Source organism: Stegodyphus dumicola, chromosome 5, assembly GCF_044657685.1.
Source record: "Stegodyphus dumicola isolate Sdum_Otavi_A_Nest chromosome 5, ASM4465768v1".
Classification (NCBI taxonomy): domain Eukaryota; kingdom Metazoa; phylum Arthropoda; class Arachnida; order Araneae; family Eresidae; genus Stegodyphus; species Stegodyphus dumicola.
In genome coordinates, this window is record NC_140772.1 from 75,624,369 (window position 1) to 75,650,224 (window position 25,856).

At 32.0% G+C, this 25,856-nt stretch overlaps 2 protein-coding genes across 4 annotated transcripts in view; one reads left to right on the forward strand and one right to left on the reverse strand.

Annotated features, from left to right (window-relative positions):
• Positions 1–11,262, reverse strand: part of LOC118186503 (G protein-coupled receptor moody-like) — a 59,850-nt gene extending 48,588 nt beyond the window's left edge. The window contains exon 1 of the mRNA XM_035356605.2: positions 11,011–11,262. The gene's annotated coding sequence lies outside the window, so the exon portion shown is untranslated. The remainder of the gene's footprint in view (positions 1–11,010) is intronic.
• Positions 1–22,448, forward strand: part of LOC118186504 (uncharacterized) — a 443,057-nt gene extending 420,609 nt beyond the window's left edge. For all 3 annotated transcript variants that reach the window (XM_085816787.1, XM_085816788.1, XM_085816789.1), the window contains one exon: positions 15,480–22,448. In XM_085816787.1, coding sequence (XP_085672913.1) covers positions 15,480–15,530 — 51 coding nt within the window. In that variant the 3' untranslated portion in view covers positions 15,531–22,448. The remainder of the gene's footprint in view (positions 1–15,479) is intronic.
• The last annotated feature ends 3,408 nt before the right edge of the window (positions 22,449–25,856 follow it).

Sequence of the window (25,856 nt, forward strand, 5' to 3'; positions counted from 1 at the left end):
ACCGAAATTTTGAAAGTAATTATTTATGGTCTAATTGTCTTCAATGAAGCAAAAATATTGTATCACACTCGAAAATATTGTACGTGAAATGAAATCGATATTTTTTGAGAAATTTAATTGTTTTTATTCTGTCTTATTCATGACTAACAGTTAAATAAATATTTTACTTAAATATATTTGTCCTGTAATAAATACCTTATTTGTATATTCATGTTAATTTTAAGAGTAGTCTCGTATGTCAGGGGCTGTACTACAAGATTTAAAGTTATTTAAGCGTTAATTTATTTATGAGGAAGCATGAGTATTTTGGAAATCAATTTTTTATACGAATATTCAACTGTAACATCTGTTATGAATTATTTTCATTTTTAGAATGGCAAATGTAATAAAATTTTGCCTTATTGCAGTTTAAATACATATCCATCGTATGAGAAATAATGGCAGTTTCTTTACTTATATATACTATTACTTTATCCTATATACTTTTCAACTATCTCCTGCAATGGCCATCTAGTTCATTTCGTTGAGTACTGGTAGTTTGATTCAATTTCAAATTCTAGCGGGTGGGCTGACTGCATGGATGTGTTGTCATAAACATAAGCTAAGTTATTATCCGATGAAACACTGATATAGAACTTCTGTATTGAAATTTTACAATACAAAAATTTTAACAATTTTTCTGCAAATAAAGGACATAAAATATTAATTTAAATCCTTAACAGCATTCGTTTTCATAATGTGGGCATTTTTATTTTGTGTAAAATCTGTAACAGAAGAATATAAATTTTTAATAGTAGCTTCTGAAGTTTATGCTTTATTTTCATGTCTGTAATTAACGAACCAGTCATTATTTGCATGTCCATACAAAGTTGAGCAGTATTTTGAATGTTCTAATTAGCAAGAATGTTTTTTCTTGCATAATAGCTAGTCAAAATAAACCAGTTACTTAAAGAGGAACTTGTTTTAATTAAATATCTTTATTTTCAACACAAAGAAATGAGATTTAATCTCATCAAAGAAATGAGATTTAATCTCATCAAAGAAATGAGATTTAATAAAAAATAAAACCAATCTTAAATTTAAACAAAACTACATCATCTTAGGTCTTGAAAATTTATAGAAGACACTTAGTAGTAAAAAGAGGAGCTGCTACTTTACCCAGTCCTCTACTTCTGAAGAAAACGGAATTTATTGCTTTTTCCACTGCTCTTTGTCTTTTCACGATTGTTTATTTGGGGTCACCTTCAAAGACCCACACTATTTTCTTCGTATGTTGGAACATCGAAAATTGTTCGTTTCATCACTAGTTATAATTTTAAAAATAGGGTCGTGTCCATCTTCTTTAATTTATGGGGAATCTAAAGACAAACTAATTTTTTCCTGTACAGGTCTTTATGACTAATTTTATGTCTAGTTGGGGAGCCAATGTTAAATGCCTTCTGTATCATTTGGTAGTTACAGCAATTATCATTGATTAACATTTTCATATGGCCGAAACATTTTCTAGCACTACAGCTGACAAATATCCTCCTTTTTTTCTTCACCCAGGCTAGAATTTCTACCTGTATGAAATACTGTAAACCAACCTAATACAGTAGCCCCGTGATGAAGCTTCATTTCCATATACTAAATGTAGAAGCTGAAGGCATACTTCTTCATTTAATACCATTTTTAAATCATAGAAAATAAAGCTTGATAATGTTCTCGCTTCAGTAACGTATTTTTTTTTTTTTAAATTTATTCTATGATAGATAAATTTCAATTGTTGCTGCGAATTATCTGCGGACATAAAAGGGTTTAAATTTATGCATCTAACAAATAATTTTCTTTTAGCGCGTGTTATCTGCCCTGGCTCAAAACTTTCAGCTACCTACGCATGAAATCTTGCTGCAGTTAAGTCACATAAATTTATAAGGTACTTCTTCCGCCTTCTTGGCATACCTTCGTGGTGTGGGGTCTGCGCACTGGACGCGTAAGCCAGAGGCCCGGGATTCGATTCCCGGTGAAGGCGGATGTTCATTTTTCATCTTGCCTACTTCCAAAAATTCCTAATGTCTCTACAGTGGCGCCCGAACTAAAAGAGTGTTGGGTGATGATTCTCCACATCTAAGATTTGGCGATTGGGTTCCCATAAAACCCCAGTCGTCCTTTAAAAGGGGGGAGTATATAAGGTATTTCTTCCGCCTTCTTGACATGCCTTCGTGGTGTGGTGGTCTGCACACTAGATGCGTATTCCACAGGACCGTGGTTCGATTCTCGGCGAAGGCGGTTCCTCATTTTTCATCTTGCCTGCTTCCAAAAATTCCTAATGTCTCTACAGTAGCGCCCGAACTAAAAGAGTGTTGGATCATGATTCTCCACATCTAGGATCTGGCGATTGGGTCCCCTAAAACCCCAGTCGTCCTTTAAAAGGGTGGAGTATATAAGGTATTTCTTCCGCCTTCTTGGCATGCCTTCGTGGTGTGGTGATCTGCACACTGGGCGCGTATTCCACAGGACCGTGGTTCGATTCTCGGCGAAAGCGGTTCCTTATTTTTCATCTTGTCTGCTTCCAAAAATTCCTAATGTCTCTACAAATTCATTGAATATTATTTGTAAATTAATAATATAAAAATCAATATATTTTGTACATTTCTAATGTTTCAATTCATTATTTAATACTCACGAAGACGTGGTAAAGTATGAGTGTATTATTTTGCTACTTTGTATAGGCATTCAGATGAATACAGACTCTTCGCAAATGACGATCCTGTTCTAAAGCTAAGTGAATAAATTAAATGCATGGAATGTTGACAAGTATTCAATTTAAAATATGTTAATGTGATGTTTTCATAAAATATTTTGATACGAAACTATTCCTTCTCTTTGTCCTTCGTAACAGTTTGAAGTAAACTGAAACTCCATATTTTCCATTAAATGTTGCGATATATTTCACATTAAATTTTCTTTATTAACTTTTTCAGATATTGGGGCAAAGAAAGTTCCGTAAGCAGAATTAGGAATCTATTATATCTTGCAGAATTAAATTAAAAGGGAAAATAATTTTAGGAGACGTATAGCCAGGTTGCTATCAATAGCTATATATATTCTGCTACGAAAATAAATAGTCTCCTGCTGTACTTAATTTGCATTCAAAAAATGTAAAAGACTAGGAATAAAACATTCCATAATTACGCTTTCGAAGAATTTATGTATTAACCGAATATTAGTTTCTTTACAAGTATTCTAAGAGTCCTTTAAATAGTGCTCATAGGGACAGCATTATTATACAAATATAGTCAGTTTTAAAAAAAATATAGTCACATTTTATTACGAATAAAATGTGTAATTAGCATTGAATATAAAGTAGTCTTATCATTTCTAAAGTGTAGCTTAAATGATATTAAGCGTCTGAATTCATTACATAATTATTTCATCTAGTTTGTTTTAATGAAAAATGACTTTTGTTGGCATATAGATTGCGTCATCCAAAGCAAATAAATATTTCAAATATTTGCTTTCCAAATGTTCCTAACTTTAAAATAAAAATATTTAGTTACCGGCTATAACAATTCTTTAGATAAATAGCATTCATCATTTATAAGCGTTTCAGATATCTTATTTAATTTTTTTTTAATATTTTACTGTAGGATACGGATGTCAAACTCATAGGTACACTTGGGACAAACAAACAAGGTTTAACTTTAGGCGGGCCGGAAAAAAAAAAAAAATCAATATTCATAGAAACGTAGATTTATTTCGAATAATACAATAATAAACATATATATATATATATTTATATAGAAAAGAACAAGAAAAATTTAATGTTTACTTCCTGCTACTTGACATCTCTTCTCTGCTATTATCTTTCCTATTTCGGGAGAAATTTTGTTTGCAGTGATAACTTTCAACGCTGACCCAAGGTGAGAATCATTAATACGGTTTCTAATAGGAGACTTATTACCTTTCATGACTGAAAATACGAGGGCCATCCAGGAAGTAGATTACGTTTCCGTCTGTGTCCGCTAGGGGCGGGGCTAGCGCGGCCATCTTGGGGTCAGAGCGTTGCGCAGCTCAGTCTGCATCTAGCCGTGCTAGTGAGAGGTTCGTGCTGTGCTCCGTTCAGATACTGTGACGGTTTGAAATGTCTGCGTTAATTGAAAATCCCGCGAGCTGCGAGGTGCGCTCAGTAATAAGGTTTCTGACTGCAAAAAACTGTAAACCGATAGAAATCTATCGGCAGCTTCGTGAAGTGTATGGGGACAACATTATCACTGAAGGTGGAGTGCGTCAGTGGGTCATAAGATTTCAAAATGGCCGAACCAATGTTCACGACGAAGATCGAAGTGGGAGACCCAGCATAGTGACCGCCGAACTTCTCGAAAAAGTCGATGCTAATATCCGTGAAAATCGAAATTTCACAATAACGGAACTTTCTTTGAGTTTTCCACAAATTTCGCGAAGTTTGTTGCACGAAATCATCAGCGAAAAGCTTGGTTACCACAAGTTTTGTGCAAGATGGATTCCAAAAATCTTGACAGAGGACCACAAAAATCAGCGAATGGCTGCAGCGTTGAACTTTTTGGACGCTTACCATAAGGATGGTGACTCTTTACTCGATCGCATCGTTACTGGTGACGAAACATGGGTGAAACATGTGAACTGTGAAACGAAATTGCAATCAATGCAGTGGGGGCACACAAGTTCTCCCCAAAAACCCAAGAAATGCATGCAAACAATGTCGGCAAGGAAGATGATGGCGACTGTTTTTTGGGACAGAAAAGGTGTAATTTTGGTGGACTTCCTGGAAAGAGGCACAACAATAAACTCTCAAAGGTATTGCCAAACTCTCCAAAAACTCAGAAGAGCAATTCAAAACAAGCGCAGAGGAATGTTGAGCTCTAAGATCTTGTTGATTCACGACAACGCCCGGCCCCACACGGCAAATGTCACTCGTAAAGTTCTTGAATCTTTTAAGTGGGAGTTGTTTCCTCATCCGCCGTACAGTCCCGACCTGGCACCGAGCGACTTCCACCTATTCCCAGCAATGAAGAAGTGGCTGGCTATGCAGCGTTTTGATGACGACGCACAGCTGCAAGAAGAGGTAACGAAGTGCTTGAAGGCGCAGGCGGCCGAATTTTTCGACGAAGGAATTTCCAAGCTCGTACATCGCTACGATAAATGCCTTAATTTGTATGGTGACTATGTAGAAAAGTAGTATTTGAGTGTGGCTTTCATCTGTATATAATAAAATTTGTTTCCTATACTTTGTTTATTTTTTTATTCCAAAACGTAATCTACTTTCTGGATAGCCCTCGTAACTGCACCCATAAGTGTTACCAAACATGGAAATAATTTCATATGAGAATTTTCGAGTATTTTCAAACCTGGCTGGTAAATATTTGTAAAATTCAGGCACGCCCTCTTCAATGAATTTTGCTTCATATTTGAGTTGAACCTTGTTTAACCTTGTTAAACCTTGTTAACCTTGTTAACCTTGTAAACCAAAGTTAAACCTTGTTTGTTTGGCCCAAGTGTACTTATGAGTTTGACATCCGTATCCTACAGTAAAATATTTAAAAAAAAATTAAATAATATATCTGAAACGCTTATAAATGATGAATGCTATTTATCTAAAGAATTGTAATAGCCGGTAACTAAATATTTTTATTTTAAAGTTAGGAACATTTGGAAAGCAAATATTTGAAATATTTATTTGCTTTGGATACGCAATCTATATGCCAACAAAAGTCATTTTTCATTAAAACAAACTAGATGAAATAATTATGTAATGAATTCAGACGCTTAATATCATTTAAGCTACACTTTAGAAATGATAAGACTACTTTATATTCAATGCTAATCACACATTTTATTCGTAATAAAATGTGACTATATTTTTTTTAAAACTGACTATATTTGTATAATAATGCTGTCCCTATGAGCACTATTTAAAGGACTCTTAGAATACTTGTAAAGAAACTAATATTCGGTTAATACATAAATTCTTCGAAAGCGTAATTATGGAATGTTTTATTCCTAGTCTTTTACATTTTTTGAATGCAAATTAAGTACAGCAGGAGACTATTTATTTTCGTAGCAGAATATATATAGCTATTGATAGCAACCTGGCTATACGTCTCCTATAATTATTTTCCCTTTTAATTTAATTCTGCAAGATATAATAGATTCCTAATTCTGCTTACGGAACTTTCTTTGCCCCAATATCTGAAAAAGTTAATAAAGAAAATTTAATGTGAAATATATCGCAACATTTAATGGAAAATATGGAGTTTCATATTTGAGTTGCATTGAATCTCGATCACCTCCATTTGCATATGGCTGGGTACTGAGTCAATACTTATTGAGAAAAATCGAAGAAAACAAAAAAAAAAAAAAAAATTGTCTTCGAGGGAACTAAAATCATTAAACCTCGTTTCAAATTCAGTTGTTAAATTTGCAATTTTTTCAGCGTATTTTTGATACGAACAAGTATCATCTAAACTTGATTTGTTCATGCTGCCCGTCAGGAAGTGCGTCAAATCTTCATTTTTAAGTTGTTTTTCCCAAAGAACTAGTTGACATTTGAATGCTTTAATTATGTCAAACATGTCCGTAATGATATGATCTTTTCCTTGTAACGATAAATTTAAATAGGTTAAGTGTTTGGTTATATCAATCAAGAAAGATAAATCTTGTATCCATATTGGATCGTAAAACAAACTTACGTCTTGATTTTTCGTTTTTAAAAACTGACACATTTCACATTTCTTCTTTCAAATCCCCGAATTGTTTGAGATTCCTGGAGCAAGGTAACCAACGTACCTCGGTATAGTAGGACAAACCCGATTATTCACTGTCTAACTCACTTAAGAAAGCAGTGAATTGACGCTGATTTAAACCTCTAGATCTTATAAAATTTATAACTTTTTTTATATATGACAAAACATTCTCCATATTTATTACTTTCGTGTATAGAACTTCTTGATGTATAATACAATGCATATGATGAATGTTTGAACCGTGAATTTCACTAAGTTTTTTTCTTAGTAATGCTACGAAGCCCTTGTTTTTCCCGGTCATTGATGGAGCGCCATCTGTAGCTACAGAATTTAATTTTGCCAAAGGTATATTGTATTTCTGCAGAAGTCCAAAAACACAAGTAAATATATCTTCTCCTGTGGTAGTACCAGGCATCGGTATTAGCTCCAGTAATTCCTCAAAAATGTTAAAATTCTTGTCACAAGAACGAAGAAACACTGCTAATTGAGCTTTGCCACTAATGTCCGTGCTCTCGTCACAGGCAATGGAGAAACTTTCGTAACTAGATGATTTTGCTTTGATCTGATCACTTAAATTCGCGGCTAAATCAGTAACTCTTTCCGCAACTGTATTTTGAGACAATGAAATTGATTGAAAAGCCTTCACATTTCCAGGACAAACAATTTCTCCAGCTTTCATTAGGCATTCCTTGATAAAATCACCGTCAGTAAAAGGCTTCGAATGTTTAGCTATCAACTCGGACAAGACGTAGCTTGCATGTACCGCCGCTTCACTTTCTTGCAATAATTTACTAAACGTGGACTGTTGCTTTTTCACTCCTAAATTGAGCTCTTTCGACTTTTCTTCTCTCATTAATCCTTCGTAATTGTTATATTTCGATTTGTGTTGTTCGTAATGACGTTTAATATTATATAACTTTGATACATTAATAGTATTATTACATATCAAGCAGATTATTTTATCTTTTTTTCACAGCAAAAATATTCTAATTCCCATTTTACTTGGAATATTCTATGTTCGTCAGCGATTTTTCGTTTAATTTTACTACCACTTGATTTTGATATAGACATACTGAATACAAAGGGCTGGAATAAACACGGTTAACGTTAAAAAGTTAACAAAAATTTATTCTTTCCACAAGAGATAAATCAAAATGCTGAAATATTTCTTCAAAAATATTCTAACAATATCACAAAATGTCAAACGTTTAGCAAAAATCAATTCAAAACAGAGAATTTAATTCTATCTCACAGCGAAATCGCTGCAAATCAATCACAGCATTAAGTAAACAAACAGTTCGCTAGAACTACAGCTACTACTGAGATGATGTGTTTGTTCTCGGCTTTTATAAGCTTTATAATTAATTTCTCGAATATACTGGAAACATCTATAAATATCTGGATTTTTGTAGATGGCAACAGCAATTACGAGATATTTATTTATTAGGTATTAAATGCACGCGCTGTTCTATTTTTAACCTTCCAACGCAGCTGTCTTTTCAAAAATCGTCTGCGTTGCTAAGGCAACATGAAGCAAATCTAATTACAATTCTAAATTAAAAAAAAACTAACTAAATAAATAACTATGAAATCCGTAACAATATGAATTAAGTAATAATTAATAACAAAGCAAAGTGCATGCACATGCATGCACCAATATATCGTACAAAACTATGATTGGAAAACTGAGACCATGATTCGGCCACATTCGGCTATCGGGGGATGCGTACAAGTTCTGAGTGCACGTGTCTCCCAAAAGCCGAAGGTAGCTGAACGCAAGCTACTCACACGCATTTGTAATTTAAGTAGTGTGTGTGTCAGCTCGCTGTGAGTAATCTAACAACACAATAAATTATCGTTAATTATTTAGAAGTAAACATTTCATTTTTTTCTTCGTCGATATGTTATTTTATTATTATACATTATTATTTGCCGATATATTGGCCGGGCCGCAAAAATATTTGTTGTGGGCCGCGAGTTTGACATCCTTGCTGTAGGCTGAGAACATTAGAGACATCTCCTATAAATAAATTCAGCTGCCTTTTATAAATTATTTTTGGTATCTTGTTTTTAATTTAATTTATAAGTTAAAATCTTAGCCCGTAAAGCATTAGCAACTCAATTTATAAAACAATGATAAAAATGCATCCATAATTTTAATTTATGAATTGCTGCTATCGAGGGCCCGTCTAGACGAGAAAACCTATCTTCGAACAAATACCTCCTCATGTTTTCTCCAAGTCTGTGTGTGGATTTCTTTATAAATGATAGAACACTTTTTTCTTCTTGATATAAGCGATTTGTTGTTGTAAGAAGCTATAATGTGATACATTTTTTGCCTCGTTCGTTAGCATTAACTAGGTTAGCACTAACTAACTGTTAGGACATTTTTGTCTATTTCAGGGGATTACTATATTCTTATGTTCTGAGAAGTCTAACAAGAAAAGAAAGCTTAATATATCATATGTTTCTGTTTCATTACGTTTCTGATTTTCTATTGTTAGTGCCATTCGGGCTGCGTCTGACTAGCCTAATCGGTTGGTGCATGTATTAAAAATTTTGCATGGGCCATCAAATTATGATTTCGAATCCAGTTGAATTTCTGATTTTCCAATGAAAACACATGTTTTATTGTTACCCTAATCAACAGGTTCTGTTAACGTAAAAATTATTAAAATGTTTAAATGCAAAACACATTTTACGTTGTTTCATTATAATATATGAAATATTATTATTTTTATATCAACTAATTATAATTATTTACATAATAATTTTATGTTAATAAAATAAAGATAATTATTAGATTTTTATGATTTTTAGATTTTTTGATAGATTATAATAGATTCGTTGATATGACAAGATTAGATAATACATTTTTTAATTTTGATTGATTATAATAGATCATAATAGATAATTATTAGATTTTTTGTAAAAAAACTTGTTTTTCCTGCTTTCATGTATTTAAAAATGTACCCTTCGTTATAAATGTAATTAAGAGCAATGTATACTATATTTTATGCTATGCATGAAATAGTCAGTTTATTTATCTCCTTTTATATAAATGAATTATTAAATAATTGTAATAGACCGGAGCGCTTTAGTGTGTAAATAGAATAATGACACTTGCAAACAGACATAGCCGTATATTCAAAGCAATTTTATTATTAGCTAAACCTAATTCTTAAGAGGCATTATCTGATTTACACCATTATAAGCGCCCACATTTTTGGATAGCTGAGCACATCTTCAGACAATAGACGATGCGAAGAAGCGAGCTGCAACATGTTACTTTAATGAAAGTAAGCCGGAAAGTACGTAGTTATCCAATATAAAAGCTTAATTTAAGAGAAAGGCTTCCGTTTAAAAATGTTAAATTTTGAATTAGCTAAGTCATCTTTGCTATGTAAGGAATTGAAAGGGAAATATCCAAACTAAAAGGAAGAATAAAAGAGGTTATTCCAAATTATAGACATTTGTTGTATATGTTTTCGTCTTATTCATTATATTCCACGTAACAATTGATTGCTTTCCATTCCTTCTTCATAAATTTATTTTTTTAGTTTATAAATTTTATTTAATTTTTTGCATTCTGCTTTTTATTGCTATTTTAAATCACATTTATTTTTGTGTCTCTTAAGCCTTCTGTTTATTGATACTGTTAGTACAACTTATTTTACAAATCAAACTGTGAAAAATATAGGTATTATAAACATTGCAAAAAATTATGTTTGCTGTAAGACCGATGGAGGTCTTAAAGATACAAATCACGTCATCTGCTGTGATTGCTCTAATTAGTTTAGTAAACTCACAACAACTTAAAAACAAAATCGTCCTGCGTAATCGAAATGTTGTTAAGAGACATTTCTGTGAAAGAGACTTTATTGTGTCGTCTTCTCGTGTAGACGGGCTTAAAGGTCCAAACCGACACATGGTTGGCGTAATTGTAATCCACATTAAAACACCGTATTGTTATATATTACTATATATGAAAAGTTATCATACTCAGTATGTTTATTTATTGAAATATATTATAGTGTTTTTTTTATTGAATTGAAATGTGTTTAAATATATTTATATGCTACTTAAGTCTCTTACAAATGGCAAAGGAATCATAATGACTATATAAATTTAAATTATACAGTCTTTATGATTATATATTTTAAACGCATATGCATTTAAAATAATCTTAAAACTACTTACTTCAGCAATATCCAAAAACCAATATACAAGTATAAAGTAATATACTTACTTGTGTTCAATTTCAGTTTAACAAAGTAATATTCTGTTGCATAAAATAACCGTATACTTTGCGCCAGGTTTAAATACCTATAGACAAGAATGTTATAATAATGACATTTCTCAAGTGAATTTACCTATCATGTAGCAAAATAAGTGCCGTGAAAAATCCGATAAATTTCTATTTTAGCACAAAAACTTCAAAACATTTCGATATCTACGAAAGAACAGAACAGTCTAGCAGAGACTATGCTTCTTTAAGATAAGACATTTTTTATTTGCTGTTCAGAGGTCGCACGTTATTGTTCACTTTCAAAATAAGTTCCGTAAAAAGTATTCAAGTCTTTTAGATAAGTTATCAGAAAGAGCTGAATAGCTTCGCAGTTAGAACGATAAATAGGAATTTTTTTTTGAACAATTCAGATTAGATATTTAAGGTGGAGAAAAATAATTTCAGAAAGTGTTTTTAAAATTTATATTTTTATAGGCAGTTGATCTGTGCTATCATGTTATTAATTACAGGTTCCTTTTATTGTTAATAATATGGTTTACTATTATGTTTAATGGATATTTTACATCTGGTTTATCTGTTTTTTACAGCTCTTCCACATAAATTCTGTATGAATGTTTTCATTTTTCTTCTTTTATAAACATACTATATTTGTTTTAGAAATCCTCAGGCGTCGTATTACTCTCTGAGGTAAAGCCATCCTGAAGTTTGGCTTTTAAACATAAAAAATCTGATGTGTACACCACATGACTTCCTTGTACGGAATATTAAATTATACGCATTTTTTCTTGCATTTCATTTAAACTTATTGGATTGAACTAAATCTACTTCCATATTTGGTTCATATTATAACTCAGAATGCACAAAATTTATATCACTTAAAGAATAGAATTATCTGATCGTTGCCACATGTCCTATTCAATTACTATAATAAAGCTAGAATGATGTATAAAAGAAATTAAGCAAACAAAGCAAAAAAGAAACAGTTTTTCACAGACGACTGAGTATTTCTCATTCAATTAATTCAATTCTCACTTCGCGAGAAGGCAAAAGTACATAAAAACTCAAAATATCTATATTAAAAATTACAAAGTAAATTTTAAACACTTATTTCCTTGAAAAAATTCCAGAAAGGATTAAGCATGATTTAATTGGCAATAATAAATGAAGGCGTTATCTTTGTTGTTTCGAAGCTAAGTTCCTCTAGATTGGCAACAAATCAACAAATGGCCGCCATCAAAAAAAAAAAAAAAAAAAAAAAAAAAAAAAAAATAGGGCTTAGCGGCACTTAAACAACTTAAATTGTTGATAATTCTAAAATTATTGCATACAGATTTACTAAAGGCATAAAAACCTTAACCGGAAGATAAAAACAACATAATTCAATCATTTTTAAAGCAAAAAATGTACAATTTACAAACATATAAGAGTAAAGAAAGTGAGATCACTGAGCCGGGTAACAGAGTGGATATATATATAAATATATTTATATACGTTTGGTGCGGCCGATTGCAACCAAAATACGAGGTGCACATCTACATGTTACAGCAGTCCTACATACAAAATTTCAACGTTCTGAGGCTATTCGTTTTTGAGTTATGCGAGATACGTACGTATGCACGTACATACATACGTTCGTACAGACGCGACGAAAAATTCTCTTCAGAATTAATTTTAAAGCAGTTTTATAATTTTTTTGGGGGAAAAGAGTCTTTTATTCTGTCCTTACGTACAGATATCACGTAAAAACATCGTTAAATTGCATTCAATAGCGGTCAAAATGGGTATTTTCGTTGAAATATGCTGCCTGAAACTTTTCGCGATTACAATACTTCCTTTTTACTTTGTACAATGAAGTAAAAAGAGCAGAAAAAAACTTCTACCTTCCCGAAAACGTCCGAGTAGATCTGTTCCATTATCTGTACTTTACGCAGAAGATAAGATATACCATAATATGATATTGTTTTATAGTTTGAAATATGATATAATTTCTTTGGTTGGATAAAAAGAAGGCTTATTAATTACAATTGTTTTCTGAAACTGGAACTCTGGCTTTAAGTAATTATTTAGCACTTTTAGCTGAGTACTTCTATTTACAAATGCGTAATCTAAGTAAGAAAGGGACAGTTCAATAAAGCACTTCTTATAATATGACACGAGAGGCAACGTCCATTCCATTTTGTTTCAATTTCGAAGTTTAACGGTCAGTTCCCTTAAGAATCAGATGTTGCCCAGTCTTTGAGAAGAATCTATAATGATATTTTAAAAATAATCGAAACGTATGAAGCTTCGTTCTTTTTATGAGTCACATACTCACTCAGTCTAGAGGTTTAGTAAATAGTAAGCAGATGTTATGTCAAGTGGCAGAGGTTAAAATGAGAAGTAAGATCATAATCAGAACGATTCATAATAAGATGAACATATAAATATCCTTTCTTTTTCATGATAATAGTAGCGTACAGTTATAACAATTTAGATGCTTGGTCTGGATACTTTTCGTATGAAGAGATAAGAGCTTATATCATTAATCAGGTTTCATATACAAGAACAGAAACAAATTGCAAGTAATATGATTTATCATTTATCATTTTTACTAAATGAAATAATTATCCTAAAATGTGTTTGTTTGAGAAAGAGGACCTTTCAAAATAATGTACAAGCAATTCAATATTAAATACTTCTCCAGCGTCCCTGTTTTTCCAATCTATCATATGAAAAAGTTATAGATTTAATCTTCCTTTGATAACTGCAAATTCTTCAGAATATGAACCGGAAATTGCGTATGATCTGAATGTGATATAATGAATCCAGCAGTTGCCTATGAGTTAGTTACCTCTGACGTAATGAACCAAAATTTGGCTATGATCTCAAACACAGAACACCCACACAGAAGACCAAAATCATCCAACGGTGGTCTTCACTGAATATTATTATTTGCATTTGTTGCACATTTGATCTAAAACGATTGTAAAGATTGTATTTATTAACTAATTTTAAACCAATCAAGTAAGATGATAACTCTGTTTAAAAAAAATTTAATTAAAAAAGTGTCACTAAATGTTTGTTCATAGGGAATCGGGAATAATTTTTGGATAAATATAAGAATAATAATTTTTTGTTTTATTCATAAATCTATCATAGAATAATTTAAAATATCATGAATGAAACCTATTGATTCACAGCATGATAAACAGCGAGATCAAAAGATAACGCTGAGTAATTTCGACCTGCATTTTAAACATCTTAAACTCATGGGAAAGAAATTACCTTTTATGTTTTTCTTCAATTAAAATGAGATGAACTCGTAACAACCTCCTCTCCAAGATGCTCACCTGCGAAATTAACTATTTCTGAAAAAAAAAACTTAACAACTTTATTAAACATCACCTTGTAGAGACATTAGGTTATTTCGGAAGCAGGAGAGACGAAAAATGAACACCGCCTTCGCCAGGACTCGAACCACGGACCTCTCGAATACGCGCCGACATTACTAAAGCTGGAGAAATACCTTATATACTCCAACTTTTAAAGGAAGACTGGGGTTTTAGGGAACCCAATCGCCAAATCCTGGGAATGAAGAATCATTCTCCACCACCCTTTTTAGTTCGTGCGCCACTGTAGAGACATTAGGTTTTTTTATGCTGGGAGACATGAAAAACGAGCAACGTCTTTGTCGGAACTCGAACCGCGGTCCTCTCGAATACGCGCCGAGCGTGCCGACCACTACAGTACGAAAGCGTGCTCAGAAGGCGGGAGAAATACCTTATAACCTCAACTTTTAAAGAAGACTAAAATCATCTAAAACAGTCAGTGAGCGTGTTAGAAAGTATTCGTTGTGTTAAAATAAGACTGCTTTTCCCTTCAAAAAATGTGTTTCATCTTGGTATTACACATCTATTTATTTCAGATGAACAACTATTTCAGACATTACTTCTACTTTTGAAAGAAAGACGCATGACTTTTTTTCTTTGTGTCTTCCTCAAAAAATTGTAAGCTGTTCTTTTTCAACAACCAGTCAACTATGAGAACCGAATCTTCTGTCATCAACCATCATTTGTATTGGAGAACTAGTAGTTTCTCCTTTACATGGTAACTCCAAAATGATCTTCGGTGTTTGTCTGCTTCATATCATGTGGCAAAGCAGAAACATTATTCTAAAGAGTTGCTCTGAAATGTTCTGAATGTGTGATATGGCTTTAGATGCCTAGTTCTATTGAAGATTTTTGTCATTGGATTTTTTGTACCTCCTTTGATTTGTAATTAGTTATAGGGTAACCTAAATCATTATTGTATGAATTTTAATACAATACCAATATTTTTAATTAATATTCTAAAATTATTCCAACGTGTTACATGAGTGTTACATGATAAATAATCTGGAAAAATTATGTAATTTTATTTATTTATTATCTTAATGAGAAAAATGTTTCGTATTTCATGCTAACAAATGTACTTCTTATTTTTTTATGTAGGATTCTCCTGTTCCCACTGTGAATGTGAATCATCTGAGTAATCACATTTAGAAATTATATTCCAAGACTTAAATTGCATCAAACACTATTTTACTTAAAATACAAAGGCAAATACAACATGAAGTATCTTCGCTAAACATGCCTAAAATTATCAAATGTGGAACGTATGAATTTATCATTTGGAGCTGCTTCTTTGAAGATTGAAAAGTCTCAGTGTTGAAAACAAATTAATTTTTTAAATGATTAAAATTCTTTAAACATTTTTCAGAACTTTTTGTATGCAAATTTATAATTTTTTAATGTGTTATTTAAAGGGGTGTGATGTGTAGATTATCTATACTTATATTAGTAAACAGAAGACTGTTAAATGAGAGTTATGCTTTATTTCAGTACATAAACCCATTTAAAATGTGATTAAAAATGTTGCGAAGTAATATAATTCTTCCTTATAAAAATGTAAAGCTATTAAGTTAAATTTTTCAAGTTAATTAAGCTTTTCATAATATCGATATATGTAAAAGCATTCGCTATATTGGTTTCGAACTGTTTGGAAGTGATCATCCGTTTTGAAATGTACATCCGAAATGGATTCTGGTCAAGTATTTTTTCAGTGGGGGTGAACACAAATAGGTTGCTAGCTGACAAAGCATGATTGTAGAAAACTATTTATTGGTTTATAACTGTAGAAGATTATGAGTGTAGAAGAATTGATTCTAACGGAATTACATCACCTGTCTATTTAGCAACACTGGGACAAACTTGTCTATTTAGCAACACTGGGACAAATTTAAAAATGCAACAGAACAGTCCCTATACACAGCTGCTTTTACCCCTTGTCCTTTTATAGCCTACAGCGAACGTTTTACTATTTTGCAGTTACTCGCATATTGTTTAACTCAGCATTCAAATTTTCTATACATTTCGTATTTTCCTTTGTAGTCACAATATCAGATCATCTTCCGTAGATTAGCAGAGGTTATTCAGCTTCAGCAATCAAGTCTGTGTCAGATTTTCAGTTTCTTTTTCGTCCGTTCATTTTTCCAGTTCATTTTTATAAATGTTTGATTTTCCATCTATCAGATTTCGCACGCTAGCAGAAGTGCTAGCCATGCTTTTGCTTTTTGTTAAGTCTAAGGTAGCAGATCTTGCTATCCCAATCAAAGCTTCAAGCAATACTCCTTATACGTGATACACATATTACTGTATTCTATGCTTCCGCTCGTTAAATACGAACTGTACGACTCGATACCTCTTCATTTCACTGAGGCTTATTATCTTTTGATAATGAGGTTTTGATTATTACTTTTAAAGTCATTAAACATAAGGGAAAAAACGTGAGTTTCACTTATCTCCGTTTCTCCGTTTCGGCATCTCAAGCTTCAACGTTAAATGATATTTTTATCTTCATGAGAAAATGTCTTTCAAAACTCAACAGATTTTAGATGCTTACATTGGATCATATTCAGCAATCATTAGATTTTTCAATGTTCATATTGGATTAGATTCAGCTTTGTAACAATAACCTCTGCAAATGCATACCGTTTGTAAAATTATTTTTAATTTTAATTTATGCCAATTATTGGCAAAATGCAATGCAGTGTGAAAACATTAATGATATATCTGCTTTTTATTCTGAGAAGCGTAAAAAATCCTTATATTAATTAAATGAAAAATTTAAGACATAAATTTCCTTATTTTTTTAGATTTAATTTCTTGTATTTAGTTTAAGACAGAAATTCTGGTATTATTTGTGTTTATTTACTTTGCATAAAATCTAAAGAAATGTTTCTAAAATTCGAGTTCGACGTTTCTCGGGGAAAAGAGATTTATATTTCCTGATTTTAATGCATTTTAAATGGGTTGTTTTGTCTTTTTACGTTTTAAGAAACAATGTTTCGAAATTTTAATGTTTTCAATATCGTATTTAAACACAAACATTAAATTAAAATTCGTTAAAATATTAAATGCATTTCATACTTGTGATATAATTTTTTATGAAGCCCAAAATATACAAACAAAAAGACAATACAATGTCTTAACATTTCTATAAATAATTCATGAAAACACCTTCCTTTCCAAATAAATATGAGGTTCAAATGTACTATGCATATCTTCGCTATGTAACTCATACGATTAGAGAGTTCATTGATTAGTTTCATAGTCACCTTCTGAAAGGACCATTTCATTAGAGATTTTTCCCTTCTCTTAAATAACAGCTTCTTGTATTTGCAAATTAAGCTTAGTGTCTTGAGCTCAATATGCGTAATTTAGACCTAAAGTAATTTTTATACAAAAGAACATATTTTAAGAACCTGTTTGAGGGATAGATTCAAAATAGTTTAGAATTACATTTAAATGTAGATTATTAAAATCACCATTCCTCACAAAGTTACACTGATCCTAAATTATTCGAAACTCTAGGAAGTAAATATGGCACAAACGTGTTACACAAGATACAACAAAGGTGTTCGTTAAAACTCTTGCTGGTCAAGATAATATTCTTTCAGCTAATTCAATAACATATGGTATCATGTTTAAATATTTTTATATATGTTTTTTGAATTACAACTTAATAGCGGTACATATAAATAGTTAATAGGTAAAGCTAAATATTTTATTAAACATAGGAATAAAAAGAAAGCTACATATTATATTTAAAGAGCTAGAGATTTATTTCAATTAGATTCAATGATGCAATAATGCAAACTTTGTCGTAATTAACCTAGCCGTAGGTAAACCTTAATCATTCTGATGAATGATAATTCAGTAATAATGTTAGCAAACATTTTCATTTTAAAAAATAAGACAAAAATTTACCTTGATTTTCGATTTTGCTTAGATGGACCTTTGCCTAATCCAAAATATGAATGTATTTTGTTGGAGTTCCGCACTGTGTCCATCTTCTTCCAAGGAAAGCTGTAAGAAATGCTTACAGATAGTCGATAAAGCCATTCTAAATTTAGTTTCTTCGTAGTTTTAAAACTGAAGCTGTCATGCGTCTCTACCATCTATACAATGTTTTGATTTTTGAAGTAAAAATGAAAAACTGTATTGAAATTCATTAGATTTTAAAATATAATTGAAAGGAACTGAAATAATATAACCTTTCATTTTAACTAATTTTATAAGAATTAGAGCTTTCATAAAGATTCATGTAATTTAACGAAACATATGCCTGCATATAAGCTTTCAAACACTGGAGTTAAATAGGTCACATATATGACAGTATATTTTAAACAACTACGGTAAAGTTTATTGATATATCATTCTCTGTTAATCGGTATTTAAAAAAACATATCGAGAAATCTTTACCTAAGTGAATTGTAATGCAATTTAGTGCTTTTTCTTTTAAATAAAAAAATGTATTCCTTTGTACCCAAATTAAAAATAAATCAATGTTAGCAAATCTTTATATTTTATTAAACGAAATTTTTATAACATTAACTTTTTTCCTAGCATTTCTGCCTTTTTGAATAATTTATAATGCTAAATTCCATGATCCTCATTTATAATGAAATTTTAATGACAACAGAGATTGGAATTAGACATCCTGAAATTTATGATAGCAGTTAATAGCTTGTAAACAGAGTACCTAAAATCCAGAAAATATTTCTTCCAAGTATCCGTCTTAACAACAAAAACAAATTACTAATATTATCTTTCGGAAAACGATCATCTGAAATCTTGATGACCGTTGAATAAGTCGCAGATGGATGCTTGTTCTGTGTTTTAAAAATATTATAACTCTTAATTATTATAAATAATTTATGAGCTTGTGCTTTATTTTTTTAAAATTGAAATAAGATTACACTTTTGTGAAATTTGATTCACATCTTGATATCAGTAACAAATTTATGTAGTATGCATCAGTAACTAATTTATGAAAGTAAATATCTCCGTATTTAAAAGACTCCCAACTGGAAATGAATTAAAATATTTTTTTTCGTTCTGCAGATTATTAGGACCATTTCAAATGTATTGAACATTGTATTTGCAATGCCAAATAGTGTTTGACTCGATCACAACTGTTTTCTGCTTAGTTCCTCCATAAGACTGGAAAGAATGAAAGTTGTTTTATTAATGCCATAGCAGTTGTTGTTTATCATTACGGAATGTTTAAAATGGCCTTCTCAGAATCGGGTATTACAACCAGAGGTTGTGAACAATCGTGTTTCAAAACATATTTTGTCACCTATCAGGCATTATGATTAAACATTCCACACAACAGTGTTTCATATTATATGTCTAATATTTACAAATTTTCCTTAAATTATTTTTGTTTATTAATGAGTTTATTTTTGTGTTTTATATGTATAAGGTTTTATATACTTGACAGTGTTCCCATATTCTGTCTATGCTTTTTCATTTAAAAGTGTTTTATTTTACAATGATGATTATGAATTTTGCTGTGTTTCATATAGTTTATAATAGTGGCACTTTTTTAATTGCTCTATTTCTCTTTTCGTTGAAGCTAAATTCTAACATGCATTTATAACTTAATTCTTTGGTGCTACTAGACTGTCCTTTTCCATCATTTTATTTATTCACAATTGCTCCTTATTAGGTTACAGGTGATTCATAAAAGAGTTATCAATAATATTGATCACTCTTTAAATAAATTGGTAAATTGTTGCTCATGAATGTATTTTTCAGCAATTATTTACACCTTTTTCTTTCGATTGTTCAAGACTTTTGTTCATTTAAGTTATTAATTAATTTTACTTTCCGTAAGGATTTTATTTCACATTTCTTATGCTTTACTTTTTATATTTTTCTCACTTAATTTAATATTTAATTTATATCTTAGTGTTCACTTGCTCAACATTTATATTAATTATTATTATATTCTATTTAAAAAAGACATCACTGCTGATTTTTGGCTGATATGCCTTTTTTATTCCATTATGGCGATCCGATACTTAATTTTGGTTGTGAACGTGGCATCATCTATCTATTACTGTCTTTAGAAGACTCTAAATTTGGTAAACTATGGGCCTATGAGCTAATAAGCTCGCACTAGGAACAAAAGCTTGCTGAATGTATTTTTCTCCGTTCCATCAGCGAACGACATCATTATTTATTAAACTACGGAACAGCTAAGTTTAATTTGTTTGCTAATTAATAGATTTTTTGGCAAATTTTATTTTTAATAATGAATTTACAAGACTCTACATGGCAGTTATAAATTTTATTTTATAATGAAAATAATAACTTTATATAAAATAAAATTTCATTTTTTCCTGAAATAAAATATGTAGAGTACGCTTAAGTGTAACGTTTTCAAAGTTGATTGGTTTAACAATTTAAAAATAAGTTACCTTAAAAGCTCATGTTTCATATAAAATAAACACATTTTAAACTTTTATTATAAAGATAGGTAAAAGTGAGCATCCTTTTGGTACATGCTGAAGTGCCATGTTGAAACTCAACTCTGTATTTCGATTTTACAATTTTTTTCTTTTTTAATGACAATATTGCTGTGTTTATATAGCATTTCTCTTCTGAAAGTTTCAAACACAGCGTAATTAATATGCTCCAAAGTTTAGAATTTTTGACAGCAGAAAAGTTTTAATTCTCATTCCTAATATTACTGTATTTTTACTAACTTCACTTTAATATTTAAAAGTGACTGTAAATATTATGTTAAAGGAAGGTATTTTTCTGGCAAAAATCTTGTAACCACAAATACTGTTACATTCCATAATAACTTTGTGCATTTTTCAGTTACTGATCGGATTCGTTAAAAGTCATGCATTTAATGCTTTGTTTTATATGTTTTGACTATACTATCTGTATTGAAGGAAATTTTATTGAACTAATAAACATATAGAATTGTGGTTTTCAAGCTGTTATTTACAGCACAACTTTTCGACGTAATTAGCACATGTGTCACTTATATTAATGCTTTTATTATGGCACGTGTTACTTTTGTACTGCATGTTTATATGAACAAATCTTATTTATTTAAAGTAATATAAATAGTAACATAAATCTCATGCAATAGTATAGTTAAGTTATAACGTTGCGCGCCTCTAACTTGCACGCAACCAAGAGGTGACTGTGAAAGCTTGTATAAAAGATAGAGCCTTGTGAAGGGTTTAAGTCCCTTTTTATTCAACGTAATAAATTACAATTGCGTCCTCTTGACGCTTACAGACTGTGCCAACTCGGCAGTCAAATAAAAATAATAACCTGAAAAGAAAGTAAAGACAAGATTCTAACTACGAGGCTCTCTAAAATAACTAACTCACCGCGTTTTACAATACTGCTGCTAATTCAGCAGACTTGAAACTCACTGGAACAATTACCACTACTTCCCGCCAAGCACATAGGCCGCAACGCGGGGTTCTTCAATTCTCGCTAACTACCTCCGCGCTCGCTAAGTAAGAATATCACACACCGAACTTGTTTCCTTCCTATTTAAATCAGAATACTTCCGCTGATAATTTGAATCCTTGCGCGTTCTACTCAAATTTACATATTCTGGCATTGGCAGTTCCAGGGGAAAGTAAGGCTTGACAGGAAAGATAGTTTAAACTTAAAATAAATGTTAGTTAAAATAAATATAAACCCTACAAAGTTTAAAAGAAAAGTTACTATAAATGGAAATTTTGTTTTTCAAAAAATGTAATTTCTAATTTTATACGACAGATTTATTCTATTTATGTTTTAAGAAACCAAACATGCAATTGTTACATACTGGAAATTTTATATCTGCTTTAAATAGTAGACCATACGACTGGAATTACTTCTTAGAGTTTTCCCGTGAGCAAAAATATGTGCCAAAACCTGAGCTGGACATTAAATTTGAGCCAGATGAGCAGCAATTCATTTCTTTTGTTCGCTGAGGAAATAAAATATTTTTTTTTCCTTTTGCTATTGTAAATACATGAAAGAATTATGCTTATACAAAACATTTATCTATACCCACAGAATGTATTACTGCGAAATAAAATTTATTTGAAATAATTTTCGAAGTCTTGTGTTCATTCTGTTGTGAATTAATTATTTACAGTAACTTAGAGCTTTAATTTCATTAAGCTAAAACTTCTGGTAACGTTATAAAATATTCTTATGCTTACATGAAGTAATTATACTTGTTCAGAAAACTTTTGTGAAAGAAAGTTAAGCATTGTGATAGTTCGTATTATTGACAACTATATACATATTCCCTAATCTGTCTCTAAAACTCCATCTTATATTGAACCTATTTCCCTTAAATAGGTCTAGAATTTCTGTTTCATTATTATTTTGTATCCAGCTGTTGTAAATCTCCTGTGTATTGCAAAAGATTTCAAACAAGAAAGTTAAATTTAATTACTGTAATTAGAAAGCAGTGAGAATTGAACATGATACGCGTGAATGCTTTTTCCATACAAAGATATGTGACAACGATATGTACTGATATCATTCAAAGAAAAATTTAATACCTCTTCTTTTACTCTGTTGCAAATTCAGTACTAGCCCATTGCCTCAGAAACGTTGTAGTGCCAAGTCATTATTATTCGCCTAATACCGTTGCTAATCAAAAAATCATATATTGTTTCGAAGGCATGCAAGTGATCATAATTGTATCACTTTTCCTTTTTGATAATAACGGAGAAATTCGAAAAATAAAATAAATAACTGAAGATATCCTTCAGCAACTTTAAGGTAGACAATTTATACAACCATTTGATATACATTTTGAAAGACGAAATGTATAAAATTCAAATACTTGAACATATGTATTTCCGAATATATACGTGTTTGGGACAAAAGTCATGGCAACTAATTTTTCTTGAAGATACCAGTCCGGTTGAAAAATGTGACATATACAGAGGAAAGGGCAAGGTCTTAACTACATGTGTGGACAATGAATAGCACTGAAATATCGTAACACACGAATTTATTAGGATAGTATACAAGGCAATATAGCCTTCATCGTGCAAAAGAATGACAACACAATAAACATAAAGTTGACATGACAAACCTGGGCCTAAAGACCCTCAATGTAGTCCCCTGCTACTGTCACCACACGCTTCCAACGATGTGGGAGGTGCTGAATACCATCAGCCTCAGCATTTGCCGCACCATGTGCGAATTGGGTCATCAGTTGGCGCACAGCATGAGCAATTTCCTCGCGTGTTGCAAACCGCCTACCATGTATTGGTTCCTTAATATTGGGAATAAGATCAAAGTCACCGGGCGAAAGGTCAGGAGAGTACGGTGGCTGCTCCAATTCTTCTCATCCCCAACGTCGGAGTAGCTACCGTATATACTCTGCTTTATGTGGTCTTGCATTGTCGTGCAGAATTATTGCACTGTCCACAAGATGCGGACGTTTATTCCGAACGCCACATCGTACCTGTCGCACCACCAGGAAGTCCCTGTAGTACTGTGCTGTCACTGTCCTGCCATGAGGAACAAAGTGGCAAACAATGACACCCCTGATGTCATACGCGACGATCACCATTAATTTGACTGGGGAAGGATTCTGACGCTAGTTCATTATGCAATATCCTGTGGACGGTGCGTTTCTCGATGCCGCTTGCCTTCTCTAACTCCAGTAATGTCCATCGTCTGTCTTCATCCATGAGGTTCTCGATGACGGCACGTGTCAAGTCGGTCCGCACACTCACCGGTCGTCTCGAACGTTGCTCATCACTGGTTTACACAAGTCTTTGCTGAAACTTTCCTACCAACCGTACTACTGTACGATATGGTAGGGCATTATTCCCAAGGGCTTCTACTAATTCACTGTGACATTCCGTCTCATTTCTCCCTCGGAGAACGGCTATTCTGATGTAAGCGCGCTGCTCAACACGGGTTACTTCCATCTCGCACGGCACTCACCAACTGACTGATTTCAGAACTCTCGCTACAATAGAGCCAGCTATTACAGAACCATCTGTTGTTCTGCATACACACTATGCCTGCAGAACTTCCACACGACACATATACGTTTTGAGATCCGTTCAAATATCTACAAGAAAAAAATAGTTGCCATGACTTTTGCCCCAACCCTCGTATTATTACGCGTTATTTATCTCTTGAATAAAGAAGACAACTGAGGAGTCAAAAACCTGTATTACAGCTTCACAAGATTACTAGAAAACTGTGAAAAAAATTGGCCTATGTGTCTGGTCACTGGTTACGGAGGGCGGAAATGCCTGATATCTAACATAGGTAAACAGCTGTACGTCCCACGCCCTCTACAATCCATAGCAACAGTTCCCAGGGACAACAAGGGAGCCGTCCAATGAGTTTATAGTTTATATATGTTAAGCACAAGATCTTGCATAGCTATTGGTTTTACATCAGTTATAGTAGTGTTCGTAGTACTAAGTGGCATCCTCGACATTCACACAGAATTATAAAACATAGCATGTACACATACATCATAAACTATGCATAACTTACAATATACACATGCAACATGAACTTGCAATACGTACATGCACATAACACAGAATATAAAATTAAACATATCGAAAACAAATTAAGCAAAAAGTAGCTCTTATTGCTGCTTCATCATAACAGCACTATTATTCTTTATTGTACTGCTGTTATTTCATGATTTAAAGTATTTAACAGTTTAAAAAATTGTTCATAACATCATTCGTTAGTTAGTCATGTTCAGCTGATGTAAGCATTGTAACTCCTGAGAACGTTCAATAGATTTGAAATGATAACTTAGTCAATACTTTACTTTAGCTTGGCTGACAAATATCTTGCCTCATCGCTGTTATTATATTGATACTTCTACAAATATCATTAGTTGCCATACGGTTTTTTAATACAAATTTTTTGTATGCTGTGTCTTCTTTGGTTGGTAAGCACAGATGATTTGAATCTGTCAAAAAGAAATGGAAGTTAGAATGTTCTGCAGAGCCTTTATTTATTTCCATAGACGCAGATGTTTGTTTCCGAGATTCTAAACCTACTGAAGTACGCAGGAAATGGACCAAGGCGTCTAGCTGTAATTTTGGTCATAACGTCATACGTTCGTCTTCCTGTTGCACGCTGATCCCATTCATTTTGCCATTCTTGAATTGCTTTTCCCAAGAGTGTTCTTTTAACTGTGAGGAACGTGATGGATAAGTAAGTACAAGACCTTCTATATTATCAGCAGCATCTTTGGCTAGTTTATCTGTTACTTTATTACCTTCTATTCGTGGGTGTGCTTTCACCTATTGTAGGTCTATATGCATAAGTGCATTGTTTCTTAGAAGTTGCTGAATATGAATGATGATTGGTAAAGTGTGCTGATGATCAGAGATGGCTAAAAGTATTGGACGTGCTATTAGTGTATATGGTTGAATATTATTTAGGTCCTAGGGTCTAGAAAATTTATATTCTAGGAGCTTGGATATATCATTAGAAGGACAAGAAATC